Source organism: Aulostomus chinensis, chromosome 17 (genome assembly GCF_037954235.1).
Source record: "Aulostomus chinensis isolate RoL2024-O1b breed Wild chromosome 17, RoL_Achi_v1.0, whole genome shotgun sequence".
In the NCBI taxonomy this organism is placed as follows: Eukaryota; Metazoa; Chordata; class Actinopteri; order Syngnathiformes; family Aulostomidae; genus Aulostomus; species Aulostomus chinensis.
Window position 1 is genome coordinate 6,685,001 of NC_141336.1, and position 24,193 is coordinate 6,709,193.

Below are 24,193 nucleotides of genomic sequence, written 5' to 3' on the forward strand. Positions count from 1 at the left end.
TCCCAGGTCAGTTACTTTATCTCACTGATTGACAAGGTTACAGGTATGAATGTCTTTACCTGATTCGTATTTCTGTGTCAACACCATGATGTCCTGAACAGTGTCATTTCCTCTAGATTTAAACATCACAATGGACATGATTCATTTCTGATCAATTAAACACATTTTCTCCAAATATTTTGCACAACTAGGACTGATCTCCCTCCCCTTTTCATTTAAAACTTGAGTGTTTTTTATTTCAGATTGAATTTTTAATTTTGCTGTTACTGTTGAAACTATCTGTTTTTTTTTGTTGTCGTTGTGGCTTTCTCTACACACAAACAACATCTCTTCCTCCCTTTTGTTTGGAGAACAAAATATTATTTCACACCATCTCTGCTTGTAGATTATCTCATTTAGTCCCACTTGTTTTTCTATCTTCACCCGACTAAAATCTACAGTCGATAATGTGTGTATGTTTATGTTTGCGGAGAGATCCCTATCAGCCGTTAACGGCCTCAAAGTCCATAGATTGTAAAGTAGTGTGTGTGTGTGTGTGCTTGTGATGGCTATCAGCAGTCAGGACCTCAAACCTCCCAGATTTCCCTGTCGGCCACTGTGCAGCGTTTTATCCGCTTCCTTCATCTCGCTCCTCATATTGCTTGCTGTGTCTCTTTATCTCATTGGAGATGCTCCTGCATGGATTTTATTTTATTTTCAATACACAATGAAATATTCTTCCTCTCAGTTTGGCCTCGGTGGATGGATGAGCTGATCGTGTAAACAGATATCTGGAAAAAACAGATAAAACAAGCATCGAGTTTATTCCAAAATATGAATGGAACAACGATGAAATGAGGCATGAAAATAAAATAGGTTCAGTCTCTGAGGAATTTAAGGACACACTGAAATCTAGGTAGATGTTTTAAGTCAATGTAGCAAGGTTATAAAAGGATTATAATGAAGCAAAGCACTGGTTTGGCTGTGTCACACAGCAATTCCACAGCCAAACCAGTTGGTGTGTGTGTGTTGTGTAACCTTAGCACAGCATGCATGTTTTTAAACTGTGTTAAAAAAGCAGTGGATGAAGGGATATATATCCATCGTCATCTTCCGCTTATTCCTACACATTAAGAGTCGTGCTGGAGCCTATCCAAACGTCAACGGGCGAGACGCAGGGTTCACTCTGGACAGGTCGGCAGTCCATCACAGGGCCAACATAGAGAGACAAACAACCATTCACACTCACAGTCACACCTACGGTCAATTTAGAGATTCCAATCAGCCTTGTCTCCAATTGCATGTTTTTGGACTTTGGGAAGAAGCCGGAGTACCTGAGACAACCCACGCAGACACAGGGAGAACATGCAAACTTCACACTGGAAGATCCCGTGTCCGAGCCGGGACTCGAACCCGAAACCCTCTTGCTGTGAGGCCACAGTGCTAACCACTGCACCACCGTGCATACATATACACCGTAAATTCTGGACTATAAGCCGCGACTTTTTTTCGACGCTTCATGCCCCGCGGCTTATGCTCCGATGCGTCTTATACGAGGATTTTACCTTCACCCTGCGGTATGGCGGGCAGCGGCAGCGGGCAGTAATTCCCTATTGTTCCTGATGGTAGCTCCAAGTACCGTACTTAGGGAAATTTCTAGCTAAATGTTATGGTAATTTCTCTAAGTACTGTACTTGGAGTGTCCAGTCCATGCCGCGGTGCAGTGTTAAAAGAGCATCACACTATATTTTCAGTCATTTGTACTAACCCTCAAGACGGAGAGCAGAAGAAGGAATGCTTATGATGCAGCTTTCAAGTTAAAGGCAATCAATCTGGCGGTTAAAGATGGAAATATTGCTGCAGCAAGTAAGTTTGGCATAAACGAATCTATGGTGAGACGCTGGAGGCGGCAACATGACGAACTGACCCAATGCAAAAAGACGACAAAAGCTTTCAGAGGTCATAATAGCAGATGGCCCGGACTTGAAAACGCTCTGGAAGACTGGGTCAAAACGCGAGAACGGGCTGCCGAGGTGTTTCCACCGTGCACCGCAGCTTATTTAACGGTGCGGCTTATACGTGTACAAAGTTGATTTTTTCCCTAAAATAAGCATCTGCGGCTTATATAACGGTGCGCTCTATCGTCCGGAATTTACCGTATATATATATATATATATATATATATATATATATATATATATATATATATAATGCCGCGATTTTATACATACATATATATATATATATATATATATATATATATATATATATAAATAAATAAATAAATAAATAAATATCTATATCTATATCTATATCTATATCTATATCTATATCTATATATAAAAAACTTGCATATGATCTACAGTCATATCCAGCCAGACTTAAATCCTATAAGTACCTCTACCTGTGTGACACCTTGAATCACCATGGGTGAACGTTAAGCTTTATTGGTCCCCAGATCCCAGGTGCTGCTGGAGGAGGCTACAGACCTGAAGAGGCTGAATCGGCCACCCAAAGCACCTCCTGGTCACATTCACGTCTGTCTCCCCAACCCGTCAAAGCAGAAGGCTGTCCCCATTGAGCCTGGATCTGCTCGACGTTCCTGCCTGTTAAAAGGAAGGTTGTCATCACCACTGTTGCAGGATGTGCTTTCTCATTAAGAGTTGTTGGATGTAAATTCATTGAAGGAGTGTGGTACTAGACCTGCTCCCCCTGTAAAGTGTCATGAGATAACATTTGTTGTGAATGGTGCTATACAAAAAAAATTGACTTGACTTGACCCAGTGTAAATTTCTAAACTGGGTTATTTTTTGAGTTTGTCAGCTGTTGGAAGAAATAATGAGGCATACAAAGCAGATTGCTTGTTTTTATACTAATTTTAATTACAAACAAACAAAGTGATCCCATACAACATCAGAAATATAGATACTGTTCTACCATACTTCACAGCCATATCTCATCTGATCTTGATCAGTGTTGGACATGATTTTACCAGTGAGATTATCAGAAACAAAGTGAGTGTGAGGGTTTGAGGTCATAATGTTTTTAGTTAGTTTGTTTGGAAAATGGGAATGGTTGTAGGTAATTTGTTAAGAATCCAAATTCAGTGTGACAGTAGAAGTGACCAAACCTATAGAATAACAGAGCTATTAAAACACACTTTGTTGGTGTGTTAGGAGTCTAGACAGTAAATCTCAGTAAAGCCCTCCTTTCTGTCACATGACTGATGGCCAGTTTGACCTCCAATTGACTTGGAAGTTAAACCTCGACCACCCAGTGACCTTACCAGCATGTTCTCTGCCTGTCCGCTGTTAAAATAGTCACACACATGCAGAAACACACATATCTTCCTTTGAGCTGACAAGCTCTTTAAAAAGCCATCGACCCACCTCGCTGAACTTTACGACATGACACGCACACGCGCTCACCTCGCCCGCTGTGACAAGCTCTTTAAAACACCATCAAGTCACCCGGCTGAACTTTACGACATGGTTTCATTTCATGTTTGTAAGACCCAAACATTCACACACACACACACACACACACTCACACACACACACACAAACACACACACACAAACACACACACACACACACACATCACAACAAGTGTTGCCTTACCTACTCAGCCGGTACATGATAAATATGTCTGTTTGAGTCAAGGTCAAACACACCTCCCTGTCAAAGAACACACACACACACACACACACACACACACACACACACACACACACACACACACACACACACACACACACAGAAAACAGACAGACAGACCTGAAGACACATTTGTCATCCGTCAACATAAAGCTTTCCAAGTTTGCGCTACAAATAAATTCTTTTCGCTTGGCTGCTCCTTGTTCTTCCAGCAGCCATCACTGCACCTCATACACACTCAGGGATGAGCTACAACAGGGGTTTTCAAATGAGGTCCAAGGGCCCTTGAGAATCTTGCAGTGTCCTAAGCAAAATGAGTTAAATATCTCTTTGACCGAAATTCTTCAATTTAAACAGATATTCTGTAATAGTGGTGTATATATAATTAAAAAAAATAAACAAATATTTGTTTCTCTCTCTCCTATATTTTAGTATAGTTGCCAATGTTTATATATCCCTTTACCAACTTTGATGTTTAACTTTTTTCTTGTCAATTTGCTGATGGCATTTTCCTGATTTTCAAGAATGAAATAAAGTTAATTTGATGGGTAAAGGTGAAAAAAAAAGACTATAAAAAAACTAAAAATGTGCAGAAAAATACTTTAAAAATTGCAACAATATTATATTTACAATTATTCATTTGCAAAAGATACTTTAGAAATTACACCTAAATTATGTTTCTGATTATTGACATCAGTTACTTAAGAAAAAAATATACAATTCACAATACATAAGCATTAACGTAAATATCAATATTTATTTCTATAATAATGAAATAACTTTATCTTTTAACTATCAGAATAAGTTGTGAGTGAAGTTATTAGCGAAAGATCTAACGGTCTAGAACCTCATCAGCTTAAATAAATTAACACAAAAAACATTTGAGGTGGAAAAAGACCAAAATACTGAGCATCAACTGGACCTCTCACTAATTTATTAAAACACGTGCTTAGCTCAGACAGTCTAAGATTAATTAGGTTTTGGATGAATTTTGTTTAATATTCCTATTGGTACTTATTAAAATTGACTAGACACAACAACACTTTTTCTGGCCTTTTTTCTAAACTTTTCCAATAACATTCAAGTTTTAACAAGAAAATAATTAATCCTAAAAGCAAAGTATCATCCAGACATGGTGCATGCAGCAGGCATGGGAAATGTCCTCTCAAGCAACAATTTGCTTTCGCTCATCAGAAGCTCCTCTGCTCGATGCAAGTGAATGTAATCTCTTCTACTCACTTACTGTTACTTTTTCATGATACAAAAAGGGCAAACAATATGAAAATGATATTTTTGGCCAGATGATGGCCATTTTTCATCTTTAATCCCAACAGCTCCTCCCCCTCCTCAGTGTTTGTCCGCGATCCGTCCATCTCATCCTTTTCATCCCCTCTCACCCTTTTATCCATTTAGCACTTTTTCTTGCACATTTTTGTTCTGGCAAAAATTAATCACCTGTGTGTGTGTGTGTGTGTGTGTGTGTGTGTGTGTGTGTGTGTGTGTGAGCCAGTAGGAGGCCCACCGAGGTTTTTGGCTGCTGATTTATTGCCGACTTAATTCATAGTGTCGTCTGATGATGATGAGAGGCCGCGGGAAAGTGTAGTCGTCACTGTTGTTGTTGAAGGGTGAAAGAGAGAGAGAGAGAGAGCGAGAGAGAAAAAGTAAACTAGCTCTTTGATATAAAATAATAGAGTGGAAAGTGATGGATGAGGTGAAGGAGAGCATGGAGTGAAGGAATGAAAAGGAGGGGCATATTTCTTAAAATTTATTTAATTGTATTGATTTAAGATATATATTTGTTTGTGTTAATACAATTATTAATTAAAATAAATGTAATATATTCACGATTGCATTTTGTTATTTGGAACAGTGAAGGAGGGAGGAGAGGAAATTAAAGACAGAGATGCCTCTTAACTGAAGTCTTGATCCTCATTGATCAATTTCATTGACCCTGGCGCTCCTTTGGTTCCATTTTCCCTCCTTAAAGGTGGTGCATCACTGTGTGCACTTATTATGATGTGTCTACAGAAGAAGTGTAGCAGGAACACTGACAGCTGGAGGCAACTATAGTTACAGCTTTACCAAACTATAGCTGCGACACATGCTTCATCCCAAACTTATTTTTTTAATTTATTTGCTTCTTGTCACTTGCCATGTGACTGTGTAAATTAACATTCTTTTATTCACATCCTGCATTTTTATATTTTGATATTAAATGTTGCATTATAGTGAAATATTGAAATTCTACAGTTGGATTTGATACTTTATGGTTCATGGAGGTGATTGTCATTTATTTATTTTCAAGATTAGCCAGTGTGTTTTGGGGGTTCAGAGGCTTAAAATATCTTCTACAATCTGCCTGTGAATGTGGATTGAGGGTGCTGTGTACCCACCATGAACCAGTTGATATTATCTAGACATTAATTATCTCAGCGAAGAGCATCTGTCAATTTGTTAAGTCATGTTGTTAAGTGTCAGGGCTACTAGTCCTGTGACTGGCAAAGCTGATTTATTTACCAACATTTTTTTTATTTTTTACTGTGGCACATAATGCACTAAATGTTTCTTTATTCCTCACATTTGTTGGTCATTTGATGTTATCTTTCTAAGGTCAAACGAACGGACTTAGATTCAATGCAATATTTATACTGTATATATCTGATGTTTTCCTTCTTTTTGTCATCCTTTATTCTCCATCCAGGCTGCAGGCGCTGAGGAAGGAAAAGTCTCGGGATGCGGCTCGGTCACGGCGGGGAAAGGAGAACTTTGAGTTTTACGAACTGGCCAAGATGTTGCCACTGCCGGGTGCCATCACCAGCCAGCTGGACAAGGCCTCCATCATCCGGCTCACCATTAGCTACCTGAAGATGAGGGACTTTGCCAACCAAGGAGACCCGCCATGGAACCTGCGTATTGAGGGGCCACCGCCCAACACCTCTGTCAAAGGTAGGAGGGATGTAGCAGGAGGGCAAATGTTCACCTATCATCTTTGTTGGTTCTATGCTGAGATGAAAACATGCATCACATGAATCTGACAACTTTGACTTCATTTGTCTTGAACTTATTGTAACATGAAATATTACATTTTTCTGAATGTTCCAGACTTTGTATGAACCGTTGACTGATGGAGAATAGATAAGAGCAAATCTGTGCTCAGTCCCAATTCCATTCTCTTGGCCAATCCCCTTTGCCCTTGTCTGGGTAGTGGCCCTTCCGTGCGTAGAATACAAAGAGTAGGGTTCAAATCCTAAACGAGGAAATGGGACATCACTTGTGGCCTCACTGAATGTCAGGTCATTCAAAGTGTTAATTTTTTCAACAAACACTCCCAAAAATGTTTGTCTTCAAACTTTTTTCAACGACTAAAATGAGATATTGACTAACTAAAATTAGATCTATGCTAATAAAACTGTGACCAATATGTGTTTTGGCTTTGTTTTATGATTGAGACAGGACTAAACAGTTCGTGGTTGGCCATCAGATGTTTTCAGCAAATATTACACATTTGGACAGAAAGTTATGAAACAAATTAGACTAAAATGTAATGACTTTCAATCAATTAAAACAGGACTGAGTCATTCGGAATTTTTGTTGACTAAAAACATTGGTCATTCGATCCCACAGTTGTTGGGCAGCATATTTATTTTTCTAAACGGATTCTCAATTTGATACCCCTATCTCTCCTGTCACTTGTCAGTTGTCAGTTAAAAGATGCAGGGAATGATAAATGCTGGTTTTTAACTTTATAATATATCCCACCAAAAACTTGAAGGAAATGATTGTTTTTGTATGAGCGGGATTTTTTTCAGGAGGGAGTCATAAATTCTGTGAATGAAATTTTCTTTAATTTGAGTGACAACAGTTCCTCACATTGTCAATGAAATCTAAACAGAGAACAAATTAGTTTTGCTGCTGGACACATTTATTTGCTTGTGCATCATCTAAATCAAATTGTACAAGCAGGGCAGATCAGGAGCTGAAGTGAGTGTCTGGCCCTTTAAACTGCTATCAAACACCATGTAAAAGCTGCAAAAACACACACACAGACACACACACACACCCACACACACACACACACACAGCTAGCTCGTACTAAGTGATTTTCTGTGAAGGGAACATTAAGCTTTGATGAATTTCTGCCTGGAGTAGCAAGTATACACAGCACTTGTGAATTTAAGTAGAATTTGCCTTTGAAATGGGTCCTTTGAGCAATGCACTTGTAGTAGAAAAGGAGCGCTCACTTAAAAAAAAAGGGACGTTTGTAGGAATGACCCAGAGATGAAAGCAAATCGTTTACAATTTCTATTGGAGTGCAAGTTTCTTGCCGATATATTTCCTTGTGTGTTGATCTGCTCAGGAACAAGATTGTAGGTGTGTGTGTGTGTGTGTGTTTGTGTGTGTGTTTGTGTGTGTGTGTGCTTGCTGGCATTTCAACACTGGGATGGACATGACTGTGTGCGTGCGTGTGTGTGTGTGTGAATACATAGCTACACTACACAACAGCAGATGGCATCATTGTTGTTGGGGCTTTGAAGGGGCACATGCATTTTAATGAAGAGAAAGTAGAAGAATACACTGAATTACTGTGTGTGTGTGTGTGTGGGGGGGGAATCACAGATTGCAGCATGTTGCATGTCATATGTTTCTTTAGCCCTATAGAGAAAATCAGAACATGTTGCAAATTTACACACAGAAGCACCAATAGTTCTAGTGTGTTTACAGCAAACCTGAAGTGAATTATCACCTTGCATTAGTGTTGGACACAGAACAATGATTAACTCATACTGCACAGATCTTTGTTTTGTATGTGATATGTTGATGTTTACCGGTAAAATCTGGCTTTGCAAAGAAAAGTTTCGGATTATATACTTTTAATGACAATGGTATAATGGCACATTTTCTTGATGACAGTGCCAATAGTTATGTCTCAAATAAATTTGTTAATTGAACATTTATTCTCTTTGATTATACAATACTGATAAAAAGTAACATCATATCCAACCACCACTAGCTCGAAGTCAAAATGGTAAAGTGAAGACAGAATAAGGATGCTTTCTTGTAGATGTGTTGCACGTTTACAAATCTGGACTAGTGGTCACTCAATACATTTGTCAAGAATGAGGCTCCATACGTTCATCTCTGAAAAAAAAACAAGTCTAAAAGCACTTAAAAGGTCCATGAAGTGAACAAGGAGGAAACAAGGTTGCAAACAACACAGTCATCAAAATTACACACATCAATACTGTCTCACACACACACACACACACACACACACACACACACACACACACACACACACACACACACACAAGTTGTAGTACAGAGCAAGGTGAGACCGGTCTCACCTTGTGCCTGAATATCACACACACATACACACACATATACACAAAGCTATATAACTTTCAATGTAATCAGATTTTCTCTCAGCACACACATTGAGTTTAAATACACACGCTCTGTCTGTCTTTGGACATGTGCTTGTTCTCTCCTATTGACTGACACTAATGAATGAATATCCTTCTCCAGAATTGTGTGTGTGTGTGTGTGTTTGTGTGTCTATGCCGATGTGACTTTTCCGATGTAATTGTTCAGTGTGTATTGTATGTGTGAGTTGGGGAGCATTCAGTACAGCAGAGTTATTGATTTTGGCCACTGTAGCTGCTCTGCATTGGTTCAGGTAATGAAGATGGTCTGTGTTTGTGTGTGTGCATCCGTGTGTGATGACTCCATATTTTTCCATACTTTTGCTGTTTGACCCACTGTAAATACCCTCTGTCACTGTGTGTTCTTACTACCTTCTCATTCCTTACTCATCCAACCCAGCTGCTGAATCTGTATCCCGTTGCCTCAAACTCTAATGCAGTAGTTTCCTCAACAGCTCTGCACATGCAGGTGAAGCTCAATAAAAGTACCCCCCCAGTGGCCCTCATTGGTATAACCAGAGCAAAAGAGGGAAGAAGTTCAAGTCAAACAAAATGTATTTGTGCATAGCATTGATCAGACTGATTCTATTTAATGTAAAAGAGAGTGGTGAACTCACCAAGTAGACGCAGGTAGATAAAACATGACGGCATGTGGCTCAAATCCTTCAGCCTATTGAGTAAGTGGTCACATGAAAATGGGGGAAAGCATTTTTTGTGATAAAGTCTCATCGTAATTTGTTTTTAAGCTAAAAGTTACTTTTTAAACACGTATTTCAGTGTTATTTATATCTGTTGAAATTGAGAGATATGAGGATAATTTTAAACAGTTTAAAATGTGAATGTGCAAAAAGTGTAAGTTAGAGAATAAAATATAGATATGCATTTAAAATATTTTCAAAAGCAAAACAGTTTGTTTTTGTTGCCCCTGTGACTTATTGAGACACATCAGGGAGGCAGAGGTACATTTAAAAGCACTCCTCTGTTTGATCGGCCAGAAGCTGAAACTGTTTGACCTCCAGAATGTTGATTCATTTGTTCTCATTTCCTGTCATCCTTTCACGTTCTGTCCTTTGTCTCCTCATCTCCTCTCCTCCACATATGTCCTTCACCTCCCCTCCCCTCCTCTTCTCTCCATACCTTTGCCTCCACCTTCCTCTCTCTTCCCTTCCATAATCCCCTCTTTCGTCTTCCCCTTATTTCTGACCCCCTCTCCATCATTCATCTTCTTTCCTTTTATCTTGTACCCCTCTCCACCCCGTCTTCACCCCTTTGTTTCATCTTCACCTCCATGTCCCTTTCCCCTCCATCTCACGCTTCCATCTTCCACTTTTTTCATTTATTTTTGGTTGTCCACTCTTCCTCCTTCTACCTCTGTCCCACAATGTCCTCTTCCTCGCCCTTCTTTTTAACTGACCTCCAACTATGTTCCACCATCTTTCCTCTTTCTCTCACTTATCCTCACCCCTTCCTTTTATCTTCATCATATCATCCTCCTGTACCCTGATCCTCTCCAACTTACCCCTCCCCTCTCCTCCCCCATTGACCTTTGCAGTAATTGACCCATCAGTTGCTCTTCTACAGTTTAGTGTTGGAGGTTTTGACTTCCTGTCAGAGAGTCTCCACATCTGCTGCAGGACGCCACACAAACAACCATGACCTTTGGAGCATCCTGACACCGAGGCTGTGTGTGTGTGTGTGTGTCTGTGTCTGTGTGTGTGCGTGTCTGTGTTAATTTATATGACTGACCGCACGCCATTTCCGTGTGTGACTTTACGCTGGTGTTTATGTGTGAATTTCTCACCATGTGTGTATGTTTTTCAGTAATGTGTGAAGAGTATGTGTGCTCGACAGTGTGTGTGAGTGTTTTGGGTTCTCTATGCCCCTCTGACTGTCTGTTTTGCGTGCTTGCATGCACCGAGCATGTGCGTGTGTGCGTGTATGTTTGTGTGTGTGACCCCCTCCGACACCTGGCAATTCATTATGCATGCAGAGAGCAGCAGACACCAAAATGCCACACTTCATGAGCCAGTCTACAATCAAGACACACACACTGTTCTCGACGAGCAACACACACACACACATACACACACATACACACACAGACACACACACACACACTTCACAAAGTCACACGTATATGTTTTGGAACACCTGCCTACTTCACACTGCACACACACGCAAGCACCCACACATAGGCACACAGTATCATTCATATCTGCTGATTTACATTCCATATAAATACATTTTTCCATCATTCTTATTAAATGTGAATTATGGCTGTTTTTATAAGACTCACAAACCTATTTGTGAAGCTCATGAGGTGTGTGTGCCTATCCATGTGCAGGGGGTTGTTTCACGAGGCTTTTAATGTTAAAATATTTCCTCATCTTTATGAACCAGTTTATCAATGTGAGTAAATGTGGAGGCTGAGCAGAGGTGGCTGCTGCTCATACACGAGCTGATGGAGCAGCAAACTTATGACTGAAAGGTTGTTGGGTCTATCTCCTGCACCAGGGGTGTAAATTATGGGAGAAAAAGTTGTTTCAGAAAGTAGTTGTTTTTTTTTGCTTGTCCAACTTAAACTGGATTTTGAAAATATATGTAAACACGGTAGATCAATTTAATATCAGACTTATATATGTAGATAATTTAGTTGGGGATGCATTTACTCAGTCATGTACTTCATTCGGCCCAAACTGACTTGGCATCATTTTATGCATCATTCTTCCATTACAGTATTAACAGCAAGTCAAAGAGGATCATTGTTGCATGAGCTAAGGTGAAAACTTTTCTGAATAGATGAGGAGTGTAGTCCTGTGATGATGTCTACTGTTGTCAGCTTGCAAACTTATTTGATATGTGATGCAGCTAGAAGAAAGTCTGATGCTGACCATCTTTGGGAAGGCATACTACCATCTATATACTCCCATCAATAAATCAGTAGAATGAAAGTGCTTTAGCTTGTAGTGCTCCTCTCAAGTGTTTAAAGCGAAGTTGTACTGTAGTTTTCAAAACAGAAGTCATAGCAGAGGGTACAAGAATAGGACATTTATGAAAAGGAAGCTATAAGATAAATACAGCTGATAGCAACTGCGTTTTATTTTTTTTGGTGACATAAACAAATCAGAATGCAACAGTCCAATCCTGAGAGGGATCTTAGGAGGACCTAAAAACCGTAATTAACTTGTAAACCCTAAATAAGTCGGCTAAAAAATGAAACACTTGAGTCCCAAATCAAACTGTTGCTAAATAACTCACAGGATTCATGATCTAATTCAGCATAAACACATAACAAAATGTAAAATTGTATATAATGTTGGAAAAAATGGAAATATATTAACAATGTGAACTTTTTTATCATGCAGAGGGCTTGTAATTAGGGATGGGAATTGAAAACTGATTCTTGTTGAGAACCGGTTCCCAGTGTTTGTATTCCTTAGAATCAATTCAATATCAATTCCAGTGGGCGTGAATGATGTCACCACAAGCAACTCAACATGCATGGCTGTGACATTCACCAGTGCAGCCAGCAGGAAGCATGGCATCCAAGTGGCACAAACGCTTGAAAGTTTGGTTTCATTTCACAAGAAAGGATGACAACAGGGCAACTTGCAATACTTGCAATGTGGATATTTCATCAAAGGGAAGAAATACTATCAATATACAGAAACATTTGCACACACACAGCATGCAATAATGTTGAATGAATGTCACGTTTTCGGTCTGCTACGGAGTGAATCTCAACCCAACAGCAGCGGCAACGCTAGCACGTCCTCTGCTGTTAATACTGCTGGTAACTAACCAACTAACCGAGACAATCAATAAAGAACTGAATCGTTAAGCAGAATTGAAAATGAAATCAGAATTGTAAAATCTTATCAATTCCCATCCCTACTTGTAATGGTGTAGTATTGATGATACAGCACACCCTATGTATTATAGTCAGATACTGAAAAAAAAAAAATCAAACTATATGACTAACAAACAGCTGTGATGTTAAACAATAACCAGATTTTTTAAAACAAAAAAAACCCAGAGAAGTCTTTACTCTTAAAGTCAACTGAATGTACATGACAAACACAACTGAAACAGTGTCATTAAATCTGTAAAAATTTTGCTGCACAGTAAACACGATAACAAAAGATGATATGGCCCTTATGGTGCTCTGGCAGGTCTGGGGCATTTACCCGAAGCATTCTAATGGCACTGATAACAGAATGATAATGGCCATTTAATGGTTGCTTTTCTCTGTTTAGAATCAAATCAAACTCTCATTTCTTTGTTGAAGAGACAAAATTACAATACACAGTATAAACCTACAGTAAGAATCCTTCATAAATGGAGCTGCAGATTATATCTGATGTCATTTTTACAAAGATGTTAGTTTTTCTGAAGCGGATGGGTGTGCTGCTTCACACAAAATCAACCTCCTGCTTAGTGACTGGAAGCACAATGAGAGAGACAGAATAGAGAAGGAAAGATGAGCTCAGAGAAGAGAGAGAGTAGAAAAATGAGAGGGATAAAGAGGAGACGCAGGGAGAAAGAAAGAAAATAAACGAGACAGTCAATTAGAGTGACTGAGGCTATCAGTGAGCCTGAGACAGAGAGCGAGCGAGCAGCGGGAGTCTCATCTCGTTATGATCCATCTCGTCTCTTTGTACCAGCTGACGTTTTTATGATGCGGCCTGCTGGCTGGGCTAATGGCTTCCTCCATTATACTGAGGGAACACAGTGACCCCGACACCCGAATAAACACAGCGCTCACATCCAGCCCCTCCTACCTCCCCAGCCCAGCCCTTAGTTGCACTGATTCAGCGTCGTCACGCTCGTCTCTGAAGGCAGAGAGGAAGGGAGGAGAGGAAAAGGCAAGTGTGAAATGACGTCTTTTGTCATCTCTTACTGAGAATGTCTCCAAAAAAATCCACTGTAAAGGTTGTGAAAACAACATTTACCTACTGACTGGCATGATAATTATGACAATTTGAAAGTAGGGAGTCAGAGAATCAGTGTTAGGAAGCAACCAGAGATGAATCAAGACCACTATTCTGACAAGTATTTCAGTGGAAAATGGGTTTAAACTTAGCACTGAAAGTTATAAATCATTTTTTAAGAAACACCAATGGTAGAAGAAGTACCACAATTTCTTATTATTCAAGTATTAGAAGTAAAATTTCTCATTCTACATGACGTGTGTATTCTGGGGATGGAAGCATTCGATCCTCAAACCATTGATTTCGAAAGGTCATGCCACATTGTTCTACTTAGGCTGCTCTGATTGTGTTCTGTTGAGGTTGGCAGGCTTCACATTAGAAAGTAAATCATTTTTATTAGGTTTTGCCTAATTTTCAATGAAAAATGTTTATCTTCCAAGCAACTGATGGGTTCAGATAAATGTAGTTGAAATACAAAATTTCCTAGAGATGTAATGAAGTAAAATTACAAAGTTCCCTAGAATATAAATTTTAAAAAGTTCCTCGACGCTGTACTATTTGCAGTAGAAATGTTAGAGACTTGGATTTGCTCAGCATCACCCTGACACCAGAATGAGAGTATTTTATTAAAGTTATGGCAAAACTAACTGAAGCAATCATTACCACAGCAACGCTGAACAATATTGATATTTCCATGGCTCTTTGTGTTGCCATATTAATATAAGCCCTTCCCACTGCCTATCTGCCCACAGAGAAATTAGTTCAGAACAAGCAGCGTTTTTAGGGCCTGAGCCCCCGCGTGGCGCCGGCCGGAATCCAACGGTGTACTTGACAAATCTGTAGGCCTTGTAGTTTAGGAGTTAGAAGCCTGAGTCTGATGCAGAGAGTGAGAGCAGAGCTGAGAGCTGGCCCTTTAAGAACCCCTCCCCCGCTGCTCTGTCTTTGATCTGTGCTAGAGTGGAGAGCAGAGGAGGATGAACAGAATTGTAGTGTGGAAAAGTGGAATAAGTCGGTATACGTTGGTCAAAAGTGACACATAATATCAGATTTTTGTAGGGATTTTTGTCAGGAATGCAATGGTGTGTTTGTTAAAGCTGTGGGATGTATGATGTAGACGTGAGAAGCTTTTGTTTGACAGTATGTACCCTGAGAGGACACGGTCTCCCCATAGGCTTCCATCGTAAGCGTGAAACGTGTCTCCCCCACTTTGATGGTTTATAAAATTGAAACCGAGTAATTCATAGAAAAACCTTTAAAGATTTTTGAAGAGCAGAGTTGTGTGATTAATGTGTGTAAGTTTAGAAGCGATATAATTTATGCCGTAGGAGGAGATAGATTTTGTTCGGGGAGTAAAAAAAGTCCTCATCTTGACAGTTTTGTCCAAATTGTGGACATTCTGTTGGAGAAAGGTGAGGGGTCAGAGTGTATGAATTTTGCGTCTTCATGAGACGAGTCCAACGGTGTTGGTCCCATGTTTGTGGGACATTCGTGGGAGGACTTATAGCGCTGCAAATTATCTTCAAATTATCTTGTAGTTGTGTGGCTCCGTAGGTGGCGGTGAAATTACATTATGCGCATATTGCACGCGCTCATTATAGTGTTTTAAGTGCTGCTAATGTGTTGCTCTGCCGAGCAAACATAATAGGGTCTTCGCCTGATGTACCTTCAGGCTCAGGCCTTAATTAGAAGATGGCAAGACACTACCTGTGTTGATGTTACCTGAAACAAACCACATCTCGACTAATTAGTCACATGACACGCATGGTAAATGCCTCTGTCATGTTGACTAGCATAACCCTGTATCATTCACATTCCTAACCTTAACTGAATACTGAAGTATGAACTACCTTTATTTTGTCACATTATGAAATGTGGTACCAGAGAGTCAGAACCAACATACATGGTTGGTTTCGGGCTAGAGGACTTGCTGCTCAAATTTGAGCATCAGGATTATCTAAACACAAAAAAATCTCGATATTTTTCACTGAAAAGAAACTGTGAATTTGGGCTCAAATAACTGTTGCTACCATTTTACATGTAAAAATGTTTTTGTGTGAAAGAAATCTTTGGTCATGGCATGTGTCCATAATGGCAACTTATCCTGGTACCTTTCTGCCATGTGCTGATTTTCAAAGAGTTCAACCTCTGCTGTGTGAATGTCTTATTTCTACTACTAGGTGACACTTGTGAACAGTGAAACTATCCTCTGAGCAGAGTGGAACTGGAAGCCCTAAGCCCCATTTGCACTGGATTTATTTCTCCAGCGGAGGTGGGGGGGGGGGGCAATATTAATGTTTGACATCATGTAATAAGAGGATAAAGATGAATAATAGACACAGTCGTGCGGGAGACATTAAGCGGAAGACTAACAGAGGAGGTAACGACAAGATGACTGTGACAACAGCAAAGCTGCTTAAAAGAGGACTCCAACATTTAAACATCAGTATATTTGCAGGTTGTGGTTTCTTCTCAACTATCAGGGTTATGTTCAGTCAGCTGCTATTATATCTTGTAGCCCATACCGGACCAGAAGCAGCACTCGGGACCCCGACATGTTCACATCTCACACTGTCAGATTCTGATGTTCCCATCAACCTGCCCCCTAAATTGTAAATGCAAGTGTAAATCTATTTTCTTCACTATTTGACATGTTTGTCTTTTAATGTGTTTTTTTTTCTTTTTTTTTTCTTGTGATGATTTTTCCTAATTCAGTAGTAGTCGGGGGGGGGGGGGGTGGGCTGGAGCGTATACCAGCTGACATTTGGGCGAGAGGCAGGTACTCCCTGGACGGATCGCCAGTCCATCACAGGGCCATCAAGGGAGCAATTCAGGGTTCAGTATCTTGTTCAAGGATACTTCAACATGGTCACCGGGGGAAGTTAGAATCAAACCAGCGACCCTTGCTAGACGGCCACTCTACCTCTGAGCCATGCTGGCCCCCATATGTAGAAACAAAAAAGTGTGCAATACCTCAAAACATGTTGATAATTTACAATCTTCAAAAGAGCCACCTGGGCAGCACGGTGGTGCAGTGGTTAGCACTGTTGCCTAACAGCAAGAAGGTTTTGGGTTCAAGACCCCGGCTCGGGCACATGATCCTTCTGTGTGGAGTGTGCATGTTCTCCCTGTGCCACCAACAGTGTCACCAGCAAAGCACCACCACACCATCACATCTCCTCCTCCATGCTTCACAGTGGGAACCATGCATGTAGAGACCATCCGTTCACCTTTTCTGCATTGCACAACGCCAAAGCAGGTAGAACCAATAATCTAAAATGAGGACTCATCAGACCAAAGCACAGATTTCCACTGGTCTACTGTCCATTCCTTGTATTTCTTGGCCCAAACAAATCTCTTCTGCTTGTTGCTTTTCCTTAGAAGTGGTTTCCCAGCAGCTGTTCGACCATAAACGCCTGATTTGCGCAGTCTCCTCCGAACAGTTGATGTAGAGAGGTGTCTGCTACTAGAACTCTGTGTGGCATTTATCTTGGCTCTAATCTGAGGTGCTGATAAATAGCAATTCCTGAGACTGGTGACTCAGATAAACTTATCCTCAGTAGCAGAGGAGAGTCTTTGTCTTCCTTTCCTGGGTCCTCATGTGAACCAGTTTTGTCGTGGCACTTCATGTTTTTTGCGACTGCACTTGGGGACACATTCAAAGTTTTTGCAATGATCCGGACTGACTGACCTTCATTACTTACAGTAATGATGTCATTTCTCTTTATTTAGCTGATTGGTTCTTGCCATAATATGAATTGTAACAGTTGTCAAATAGGGCTGTCAGCTGTGTATCAACCTGACTTCTGCACAACACAAGTGATGGTCCCAATTCCATGAAGAAGGCAAGAAATTCCAGAAATGAACCCTGACAAGGCAAACCTGTAAAGTGAAAACCATTTCAGGTGACGACTTTGTGAAACTCATTAAGTGAAGGCCAAGGGTTTGCAGCGCTGTCAACAAACCAAAGGGTGGCTACTTTGACGATTCTAAAATATAAAATATATTAACAGTTACTTAACAATTTTTTTTCCTTGCTACATATTTCCATATATATTGCTGTATATACTTAATGTCTTCACTATGTATCTACAATGTAGATGCATCATGACAATGTGGTCAATTTACAGTATCCGATTAAACTAGTCCCCTTTTGCATGTCTTTGGACTGTGGGAAGCTGGAGTACCTATGCAGGCACTGGGAGAACATGCAAACGCCACACAGAAAGACCCCTTGCCTTCAACAACCTTCTTGTTAAGAACAATTCAACACTAAAAAAGGGACCACTCCAATAAACTGTCACAGTTGCAAGATGTATAACTGCTCTTCTTAACTTTTTATAATGTTAGGATAAGTTCATGATTGTGATTAAATCAAAAGGTGCATCAATGAAAGCATCTCTATTTTGCGACCTGAGATTAGCGTCGTTAAAACTTGCAATGGCAGCAGCTGTATATGAGACCGCAGCCCATTTTTTTTTATCCTAAGTGATGATTGTTGGGGTTTGGTTTTCCAAAGTTAAACCACCGAAGGATCGATTCTTCTCTAAAATAAGGCTGGGAAACCTGTCCTCACATTGTTGTGATTGATGACAATCAGGTCCTACAGATGCAGGTCAATGTTATCCTGCCACTTGCTATTTGCTGCCTATGCCTGAAAATATCAGTCACCACAGAGTCACAAACTTGATTTCAGGCAAAATATAATGAAAACTATAATAAAACAAAGTGTTGGAAATGCAGGTCAAACATTTGTATGCCTTGTATCTACAGTTTTCATTTCTATATATATTCTGGCAGTCCATTGTCCACTGAAATGCAGTGTTTAACCTGTAGTGTTCTTTCAAAACTTTTAAACTGAAAACGTGTCAGAGGTCACAACAATATGAACCATTTCAGTGTCTGATAAAACAGAGGATCTTTTCTTTGGATTCCATCACTGACCTGTTGGGATGATCGAAGTTACTGGTTTCCCATCACTGCCCCCCCTGTCTGAACCCCCACATGGCTGCAGAGGAGATGCGACTCCCTCCGCTGGCTGAAAGAGCTTGCCGTGCATGCCCGCACTTAATAAACGGAGAGTAATTTGGCCAGCTGCGAGTGTGAGATGTTTTGATTCTCCCAGTCTCAGCGTCAAGACAAATGGAGTGACAGAGGGAGAGGGAAACAGCAGTAATTATAAAACTAATTACCAAATGCTGATGATGCCCATAGGCTTTGCATAACTAAATTTAGACGAGGAAATTGCTTTCGGCTGCCGACGTGGCTGGCAGCTTTTTATTTATTTATTTTTTTTTAATTTTGGGTTTTTTTCCTCCTTTTTCTCATCCTGCATGCTGACAAACACTTGCACACCAAAGAGGGGAAAAAAATATTCACCATGGAAACAATTACTGGAACACCTTTCTTCCCCCATATTATTTTTCCTTTTTTTGTTGGCAAGCACAAAACTGCTCCAGGAAGTGTTGCTGTCCAACATTGTGTTGTAATGACAGAAAATACAGTTTCCTGTTTCTCTTTACCCCCTGAAACAAGGTACAATTAACTGGAGCACAGGGACACGCACAGACCTCACTTATTGAATCAGTTGGTGGTGTTCTCTCTGGGTTTGCATGTGAAATGACATGATTTTGTCTTGTTGAGAGTCTAATTTGCTCACAGCTGAGTTCTGATGCCTGACTTTCCTCTGGAGTAACAGCCAAGGAGCTGTCCACTGTCTCTTGTAGTTCAGCTGCAATTTGATCTGTCCTGTCTTCTTTCATTCCTGGTTGCTGGTTCACAATTCATTGCCAGCTAACATTGGCCATGTTGCTGCTGTATGGAAATGAAGACAAAATTTGGAAATACCTGGAAAATTAAAGACGACAGCACTTATTTGGATATGGACGAAAAAACACCTGCAGTGAGGGTAAAAATATTTTATTGAGAGCAGTGACATTGAGAAGGAATATTGATACATTTGGTGTATCTCCTCACAAAAGGATCTTGGAAATGAAAAAAAAGATAAAATTGCCTAAATTATTCAAGAAAAGATTTATGCTTTCTTTAGATTTTTGTTTTTTGTTTTTTTTTTTAGAAAAAAGTAATTATATAAACTGATCGAAACCCCTTTTTCAAAAGCTCTATTTGACTTAAAACACATCCCATGGTTTCCCCCAGAAATTTTGTTAGACCTGGCAGCAAGCATCTTTTTCCATCAGGGGCCCAGCTCAGGTCTGCAACCAACTGTTGGCGTGGCCCTATGGATAACACATTCATCAATGGAGTCTTAAAATTGAGAATTTAGATGAGGTGTAATTTCATTCCTTACATGAAGTCAGTGCTAGAAGTTGACCTGTGATTTGACAAAATGACTACTTAATGTGTTGTGAAAAGACATTTATTTATTGTACAGTCTTGGAGTGATGCTTTCAACCACAAAATAAATGCAATTAGAATAAAATTCATGTTTTTTTCTCTAAAAAAACTGGACCTGCTACCTTTTATGCCTTTTATGCTTGTCACATCTAGCAGCAATAATAAATTACGTCTGCTCAAAGCTCACCTGCTTTAACGTTGCAGAGGATGATGTGCAAGCCAACTGTATTTCATCGAGCCGCGGCTCAGCTAACGTGGATGACTCGGTCATTACCACCAGGCTCATTCCGCTGCTGTACTTTTTCCAACTGAGAAAACTGACATATTTTTGGGCTTTCCCTCCTTTGACATATCCAGTTATGTGTGACAAGGTTGCAACGTAATGATAGTTGGGAGTGGTTTGAGGTGCAGCTTCCAGGTGTTGAAAAAGGTAACTGTTCAAACATGCTATGCTTGTGTGTTGACAAAAGAATGACTCTGTTGAGCTTTCCAAATATATATGCTCCCTGTCTCAAACTGTGACCGGATTAAAAAAACAACAACAATGCTTGCCAGGGGAATGGGGGCAGGTCAGGCCTGCCAAGCCTGAAGTACACTGGGTGAAACCCTGTACCTGAAACTTACTGGTGCTCAAACACTCCATTTTCCACTCAGAGATGACTGTAGACGACCATGACCATGACTCACATGTTTTCAATCCTCTTTGTTAGCTTAAGCCAAGGGCATAAGTCATACAAACAAATTAAAGCATTCAGTCAAATATTAAAAGACCTGTGCAGATCTGATTATACATTACATTACTACATTACAGCATGATGGTGAGTCGTGATGGGCCCAAAGTAAACTGTTCAAAAGATATTAAACCATCCATCAATCCATTTTCTACCTCTTATCCTGTTAAGTGTCGCTGGGCACTGGAGCCTATCCCAGCAGCCTTCGGGTGAGAGGCTGGGTTCACCCTGGATGGGTTACCAGTCCATCACAGGGCCAACACATATAGACAAACAACCATTCACACTCACAGCCATGCCTATGGTCAGTTTAGAGTATCAATCAGCCTCGTCCCCGCTTGCATGTCTTTGGACTGTGGGAGGAAGCCGGAGTACCCAGAAAGAACCAACACAAGGAATGGACAGTAGACCAGTGGAAATCTGTGCTTTGGTCTGATAAAAAAAGGAATGATTACTCTCAACCGTGTATCTGGTTTGTCTGTCCAAGTGGAAATGATGCATCCTGGTCTTTGATTGACGTGCTACAAATGCGATGTGTGCACACTCCCCACCCTGGTAAGACTATCTCAGCCTCATAGACAGTGATGGCAAGATGGCTTATCATCTTTTTTGCACCTAATCATCTAACCCTTACCCAAATAAACACATACAATACAACTATAGAGATGTATCCTGTAAAGATAAAACATGTTCTTTTGCTCTTGTGGATCATGTTTACCAACTCATCCATTCAGTCAGTGACATGTGCAATACTAAACAAATTACCATCTTTTTTTTTATATCTGGTGACTGAGCAAAGATCGAGAAAGAGAGAGAGAGAGAGAGCAAAAGACATCAGCTGATGGTCAACAAACTTTATGATAGCAAGCGTCACAGCTGGCTATGTTTCCCATGTTTATTTGTTTGAGGTTAAAAGCGGAAGAGACAGAAATACAACATTTGTTCCTAACAAACCAAACCACCAAAGATGTTTGATGCAGCAGTAATAATATGAGCTTTTCAAATGTTCAGGTGTTGCAAAAATATGCTACTGTTTGCATGCTCAGTGATTTTATTTTCGCTTAAACAAAGGAATCCTTATCTCGCATGAGTTTAACTGTTAAGTGTGTTAAGTGTGCAATGGTGCTTTACAAATCTCGTCACTCATTATAGTCATGTCTATTCCACTTTTCAGTGTCCATATTATCTTAATTGAATTTAAGAGTGAAGATCATTTGACTAAAAATGTACTAAAATGTAATGTATTTTGGAGAGCTAAAACTGGACTAAGATTATTTTCAATTTTCATTGACCAGTATTTAACTAAAACAATGAAAAATCAAAATGATGAAAATTTGACGAGACTTAATTATTTTAGTCATAAGACTACATTAAAAATAGATGCCAAAATTAACACTGGCTCTTTAGAAAAGGATTTTAGTTGAGTTATCTTGCACAAGTGCTTAAGTAGGACTTGGGGCCGCCTAAAGACACAATGATCCTCATTTATCAGCCCAGCGTAGAATCTGTGCCTAGGAATCATAATCTGACTGGACTCACATGGGATTTACACAACAGGTGTTAAATTGTATAATCTGGTGAACTGATGATGGAGATCATCCTTTCATAAATGGGGTTGTTGAAATCAATCGTCATTTAAATGTCACCCCAATTTATTCTGGTTTTGTAAGCTTTGCCCCTGGATTTTACAACATTAGGTTTCTCATGCCAACCAGCTGAGAAGAGGAACTGACCTGGAGATTGAAATCTTTATATCACCTGTTTCACCCTCTGCCCAAGCTCACTCACCTCCTATCCAATCAGTGCCAATCCCATGCACTGGTTTTCTTCAAGCTGCACTTTACCACTCATCAACCAGCATGTATTTTAGTAGCACACCTCCTTTCACTCATTGCCAGATTGTCATCGCAGCATGTGTGACTCTCCAGCATTTTCCTTTGTTTGGATCTCTTGGCTTTGACTCTGTCTGCCACTGATCTTGACTCTGCCCTGCTAACTTTAACTGCCTTCCGCCTTAGACTATGGGTTCACCCTGTGTGTCTGGTCTGGTTTTCTGACCCCCTGTCTACCTCGGTCGACACATCTGCCTGCTTCCCCTAGGTTGCTCTGCTATGCCACCTTCCTGTCTACTGAAAGACCCTGTTTCCTGTTCTCCCACAGCAAGCCAGCCTGCCCTGCTGGTCAAGTCAGATTTTCATTGCCTGGCATCCAGAAGACCCGCGTTTGCTTCCCGGCCATGGCAAACAGCTGAACTGAATGAACTTTCCTGTAAATCTACTCATATTTTACTGCCGTCTGTAAATTATATTGACGTCCAATTAAAACTCGCTGCATTATTTTGTGCGACTCGTGGGTCCTACCATAACCCCTGATCAACTTTGCAAACTAATTTTTTTTGACAGAGTGAAAAGTGAAATAAAATGGGAACGTGCGGTTTTAATTGAAGTCACTGAGTATGGTCAATAGGGTTGTTATCAAACTCCATTGGCTGTTTAAATATTTAATTGATTCATGAAGTTCTTCATTGATGATTAATAGATATTTGGAGGGGCACTTGTATGCTCCATGGGGAGACAGAAGCAGCATGTGAACATGAGAACATCCAGTAACACCCTGTTCAGTTTAATATTGTGCACAACCCCACTGGCATGTCTGTTACTGTCACCAGCGTGTACAATAGATTTACCCCTGCTGTTCTAAAACAGTTGTCTGTTATGACACAGTACTCCACCGTCACCCGTGTGCATGTCAGGGCACTGTTGAACCTCTGCTCCTGTTGCAGAGTTTATTATGTATTAAATATATGAATATAACCATGTCCTTGTGATAAGCAATATTTTGATTTATTACCTGTTTGAAAATGAATATGTTGCTGTGTACTCAGATGACTGTCAGAGGGGTCTCAAAACAATCCTCAGCCTCCACCAGGACTACTTTGTTGCTCCAACAGATCAAGCTGAGTTGAAATGTGTGTACAACATCTTAGACCTGATGTGAGATTTGATCAATAAATGCCAAGATTTGCATAGGAATGACTGCATGCCTACTATACGCTCATTTCTTGCCGTAGTTTTGTCGGATAAATAGGGGCAAGTGAATGCAACCTAAAAATGTATGTG

The 24,193-nt window shown here is 40.2% G+C and overlaps 1 protein-coding gene across 2 annotated transcripts in view; it reads left to right on the forward strand.

The window, feature by feature from the left end:
- The window catches only part of npas3 (neuronal PAS domain protein 3), a 352,407-nt gene that overhangs the window by 139,333 nt on the left and 188,881 nt on the right, over nucleotides 1–24,193 (forward strand). For both annotated transcript variants that reach the window (XM_086181913.1, XM_086181914.1), the window contains exon 3: nucleotides 6,337–6,581. In XM_086181913.1, coding sequence (XP_086038039.1) covers nucleotides 6,337–6,581 — 245 coding nt within the window. The remainder of the gene's footprint in view (nucleotides 1–6,336; nucleotides 6,582–24,193) is intronic.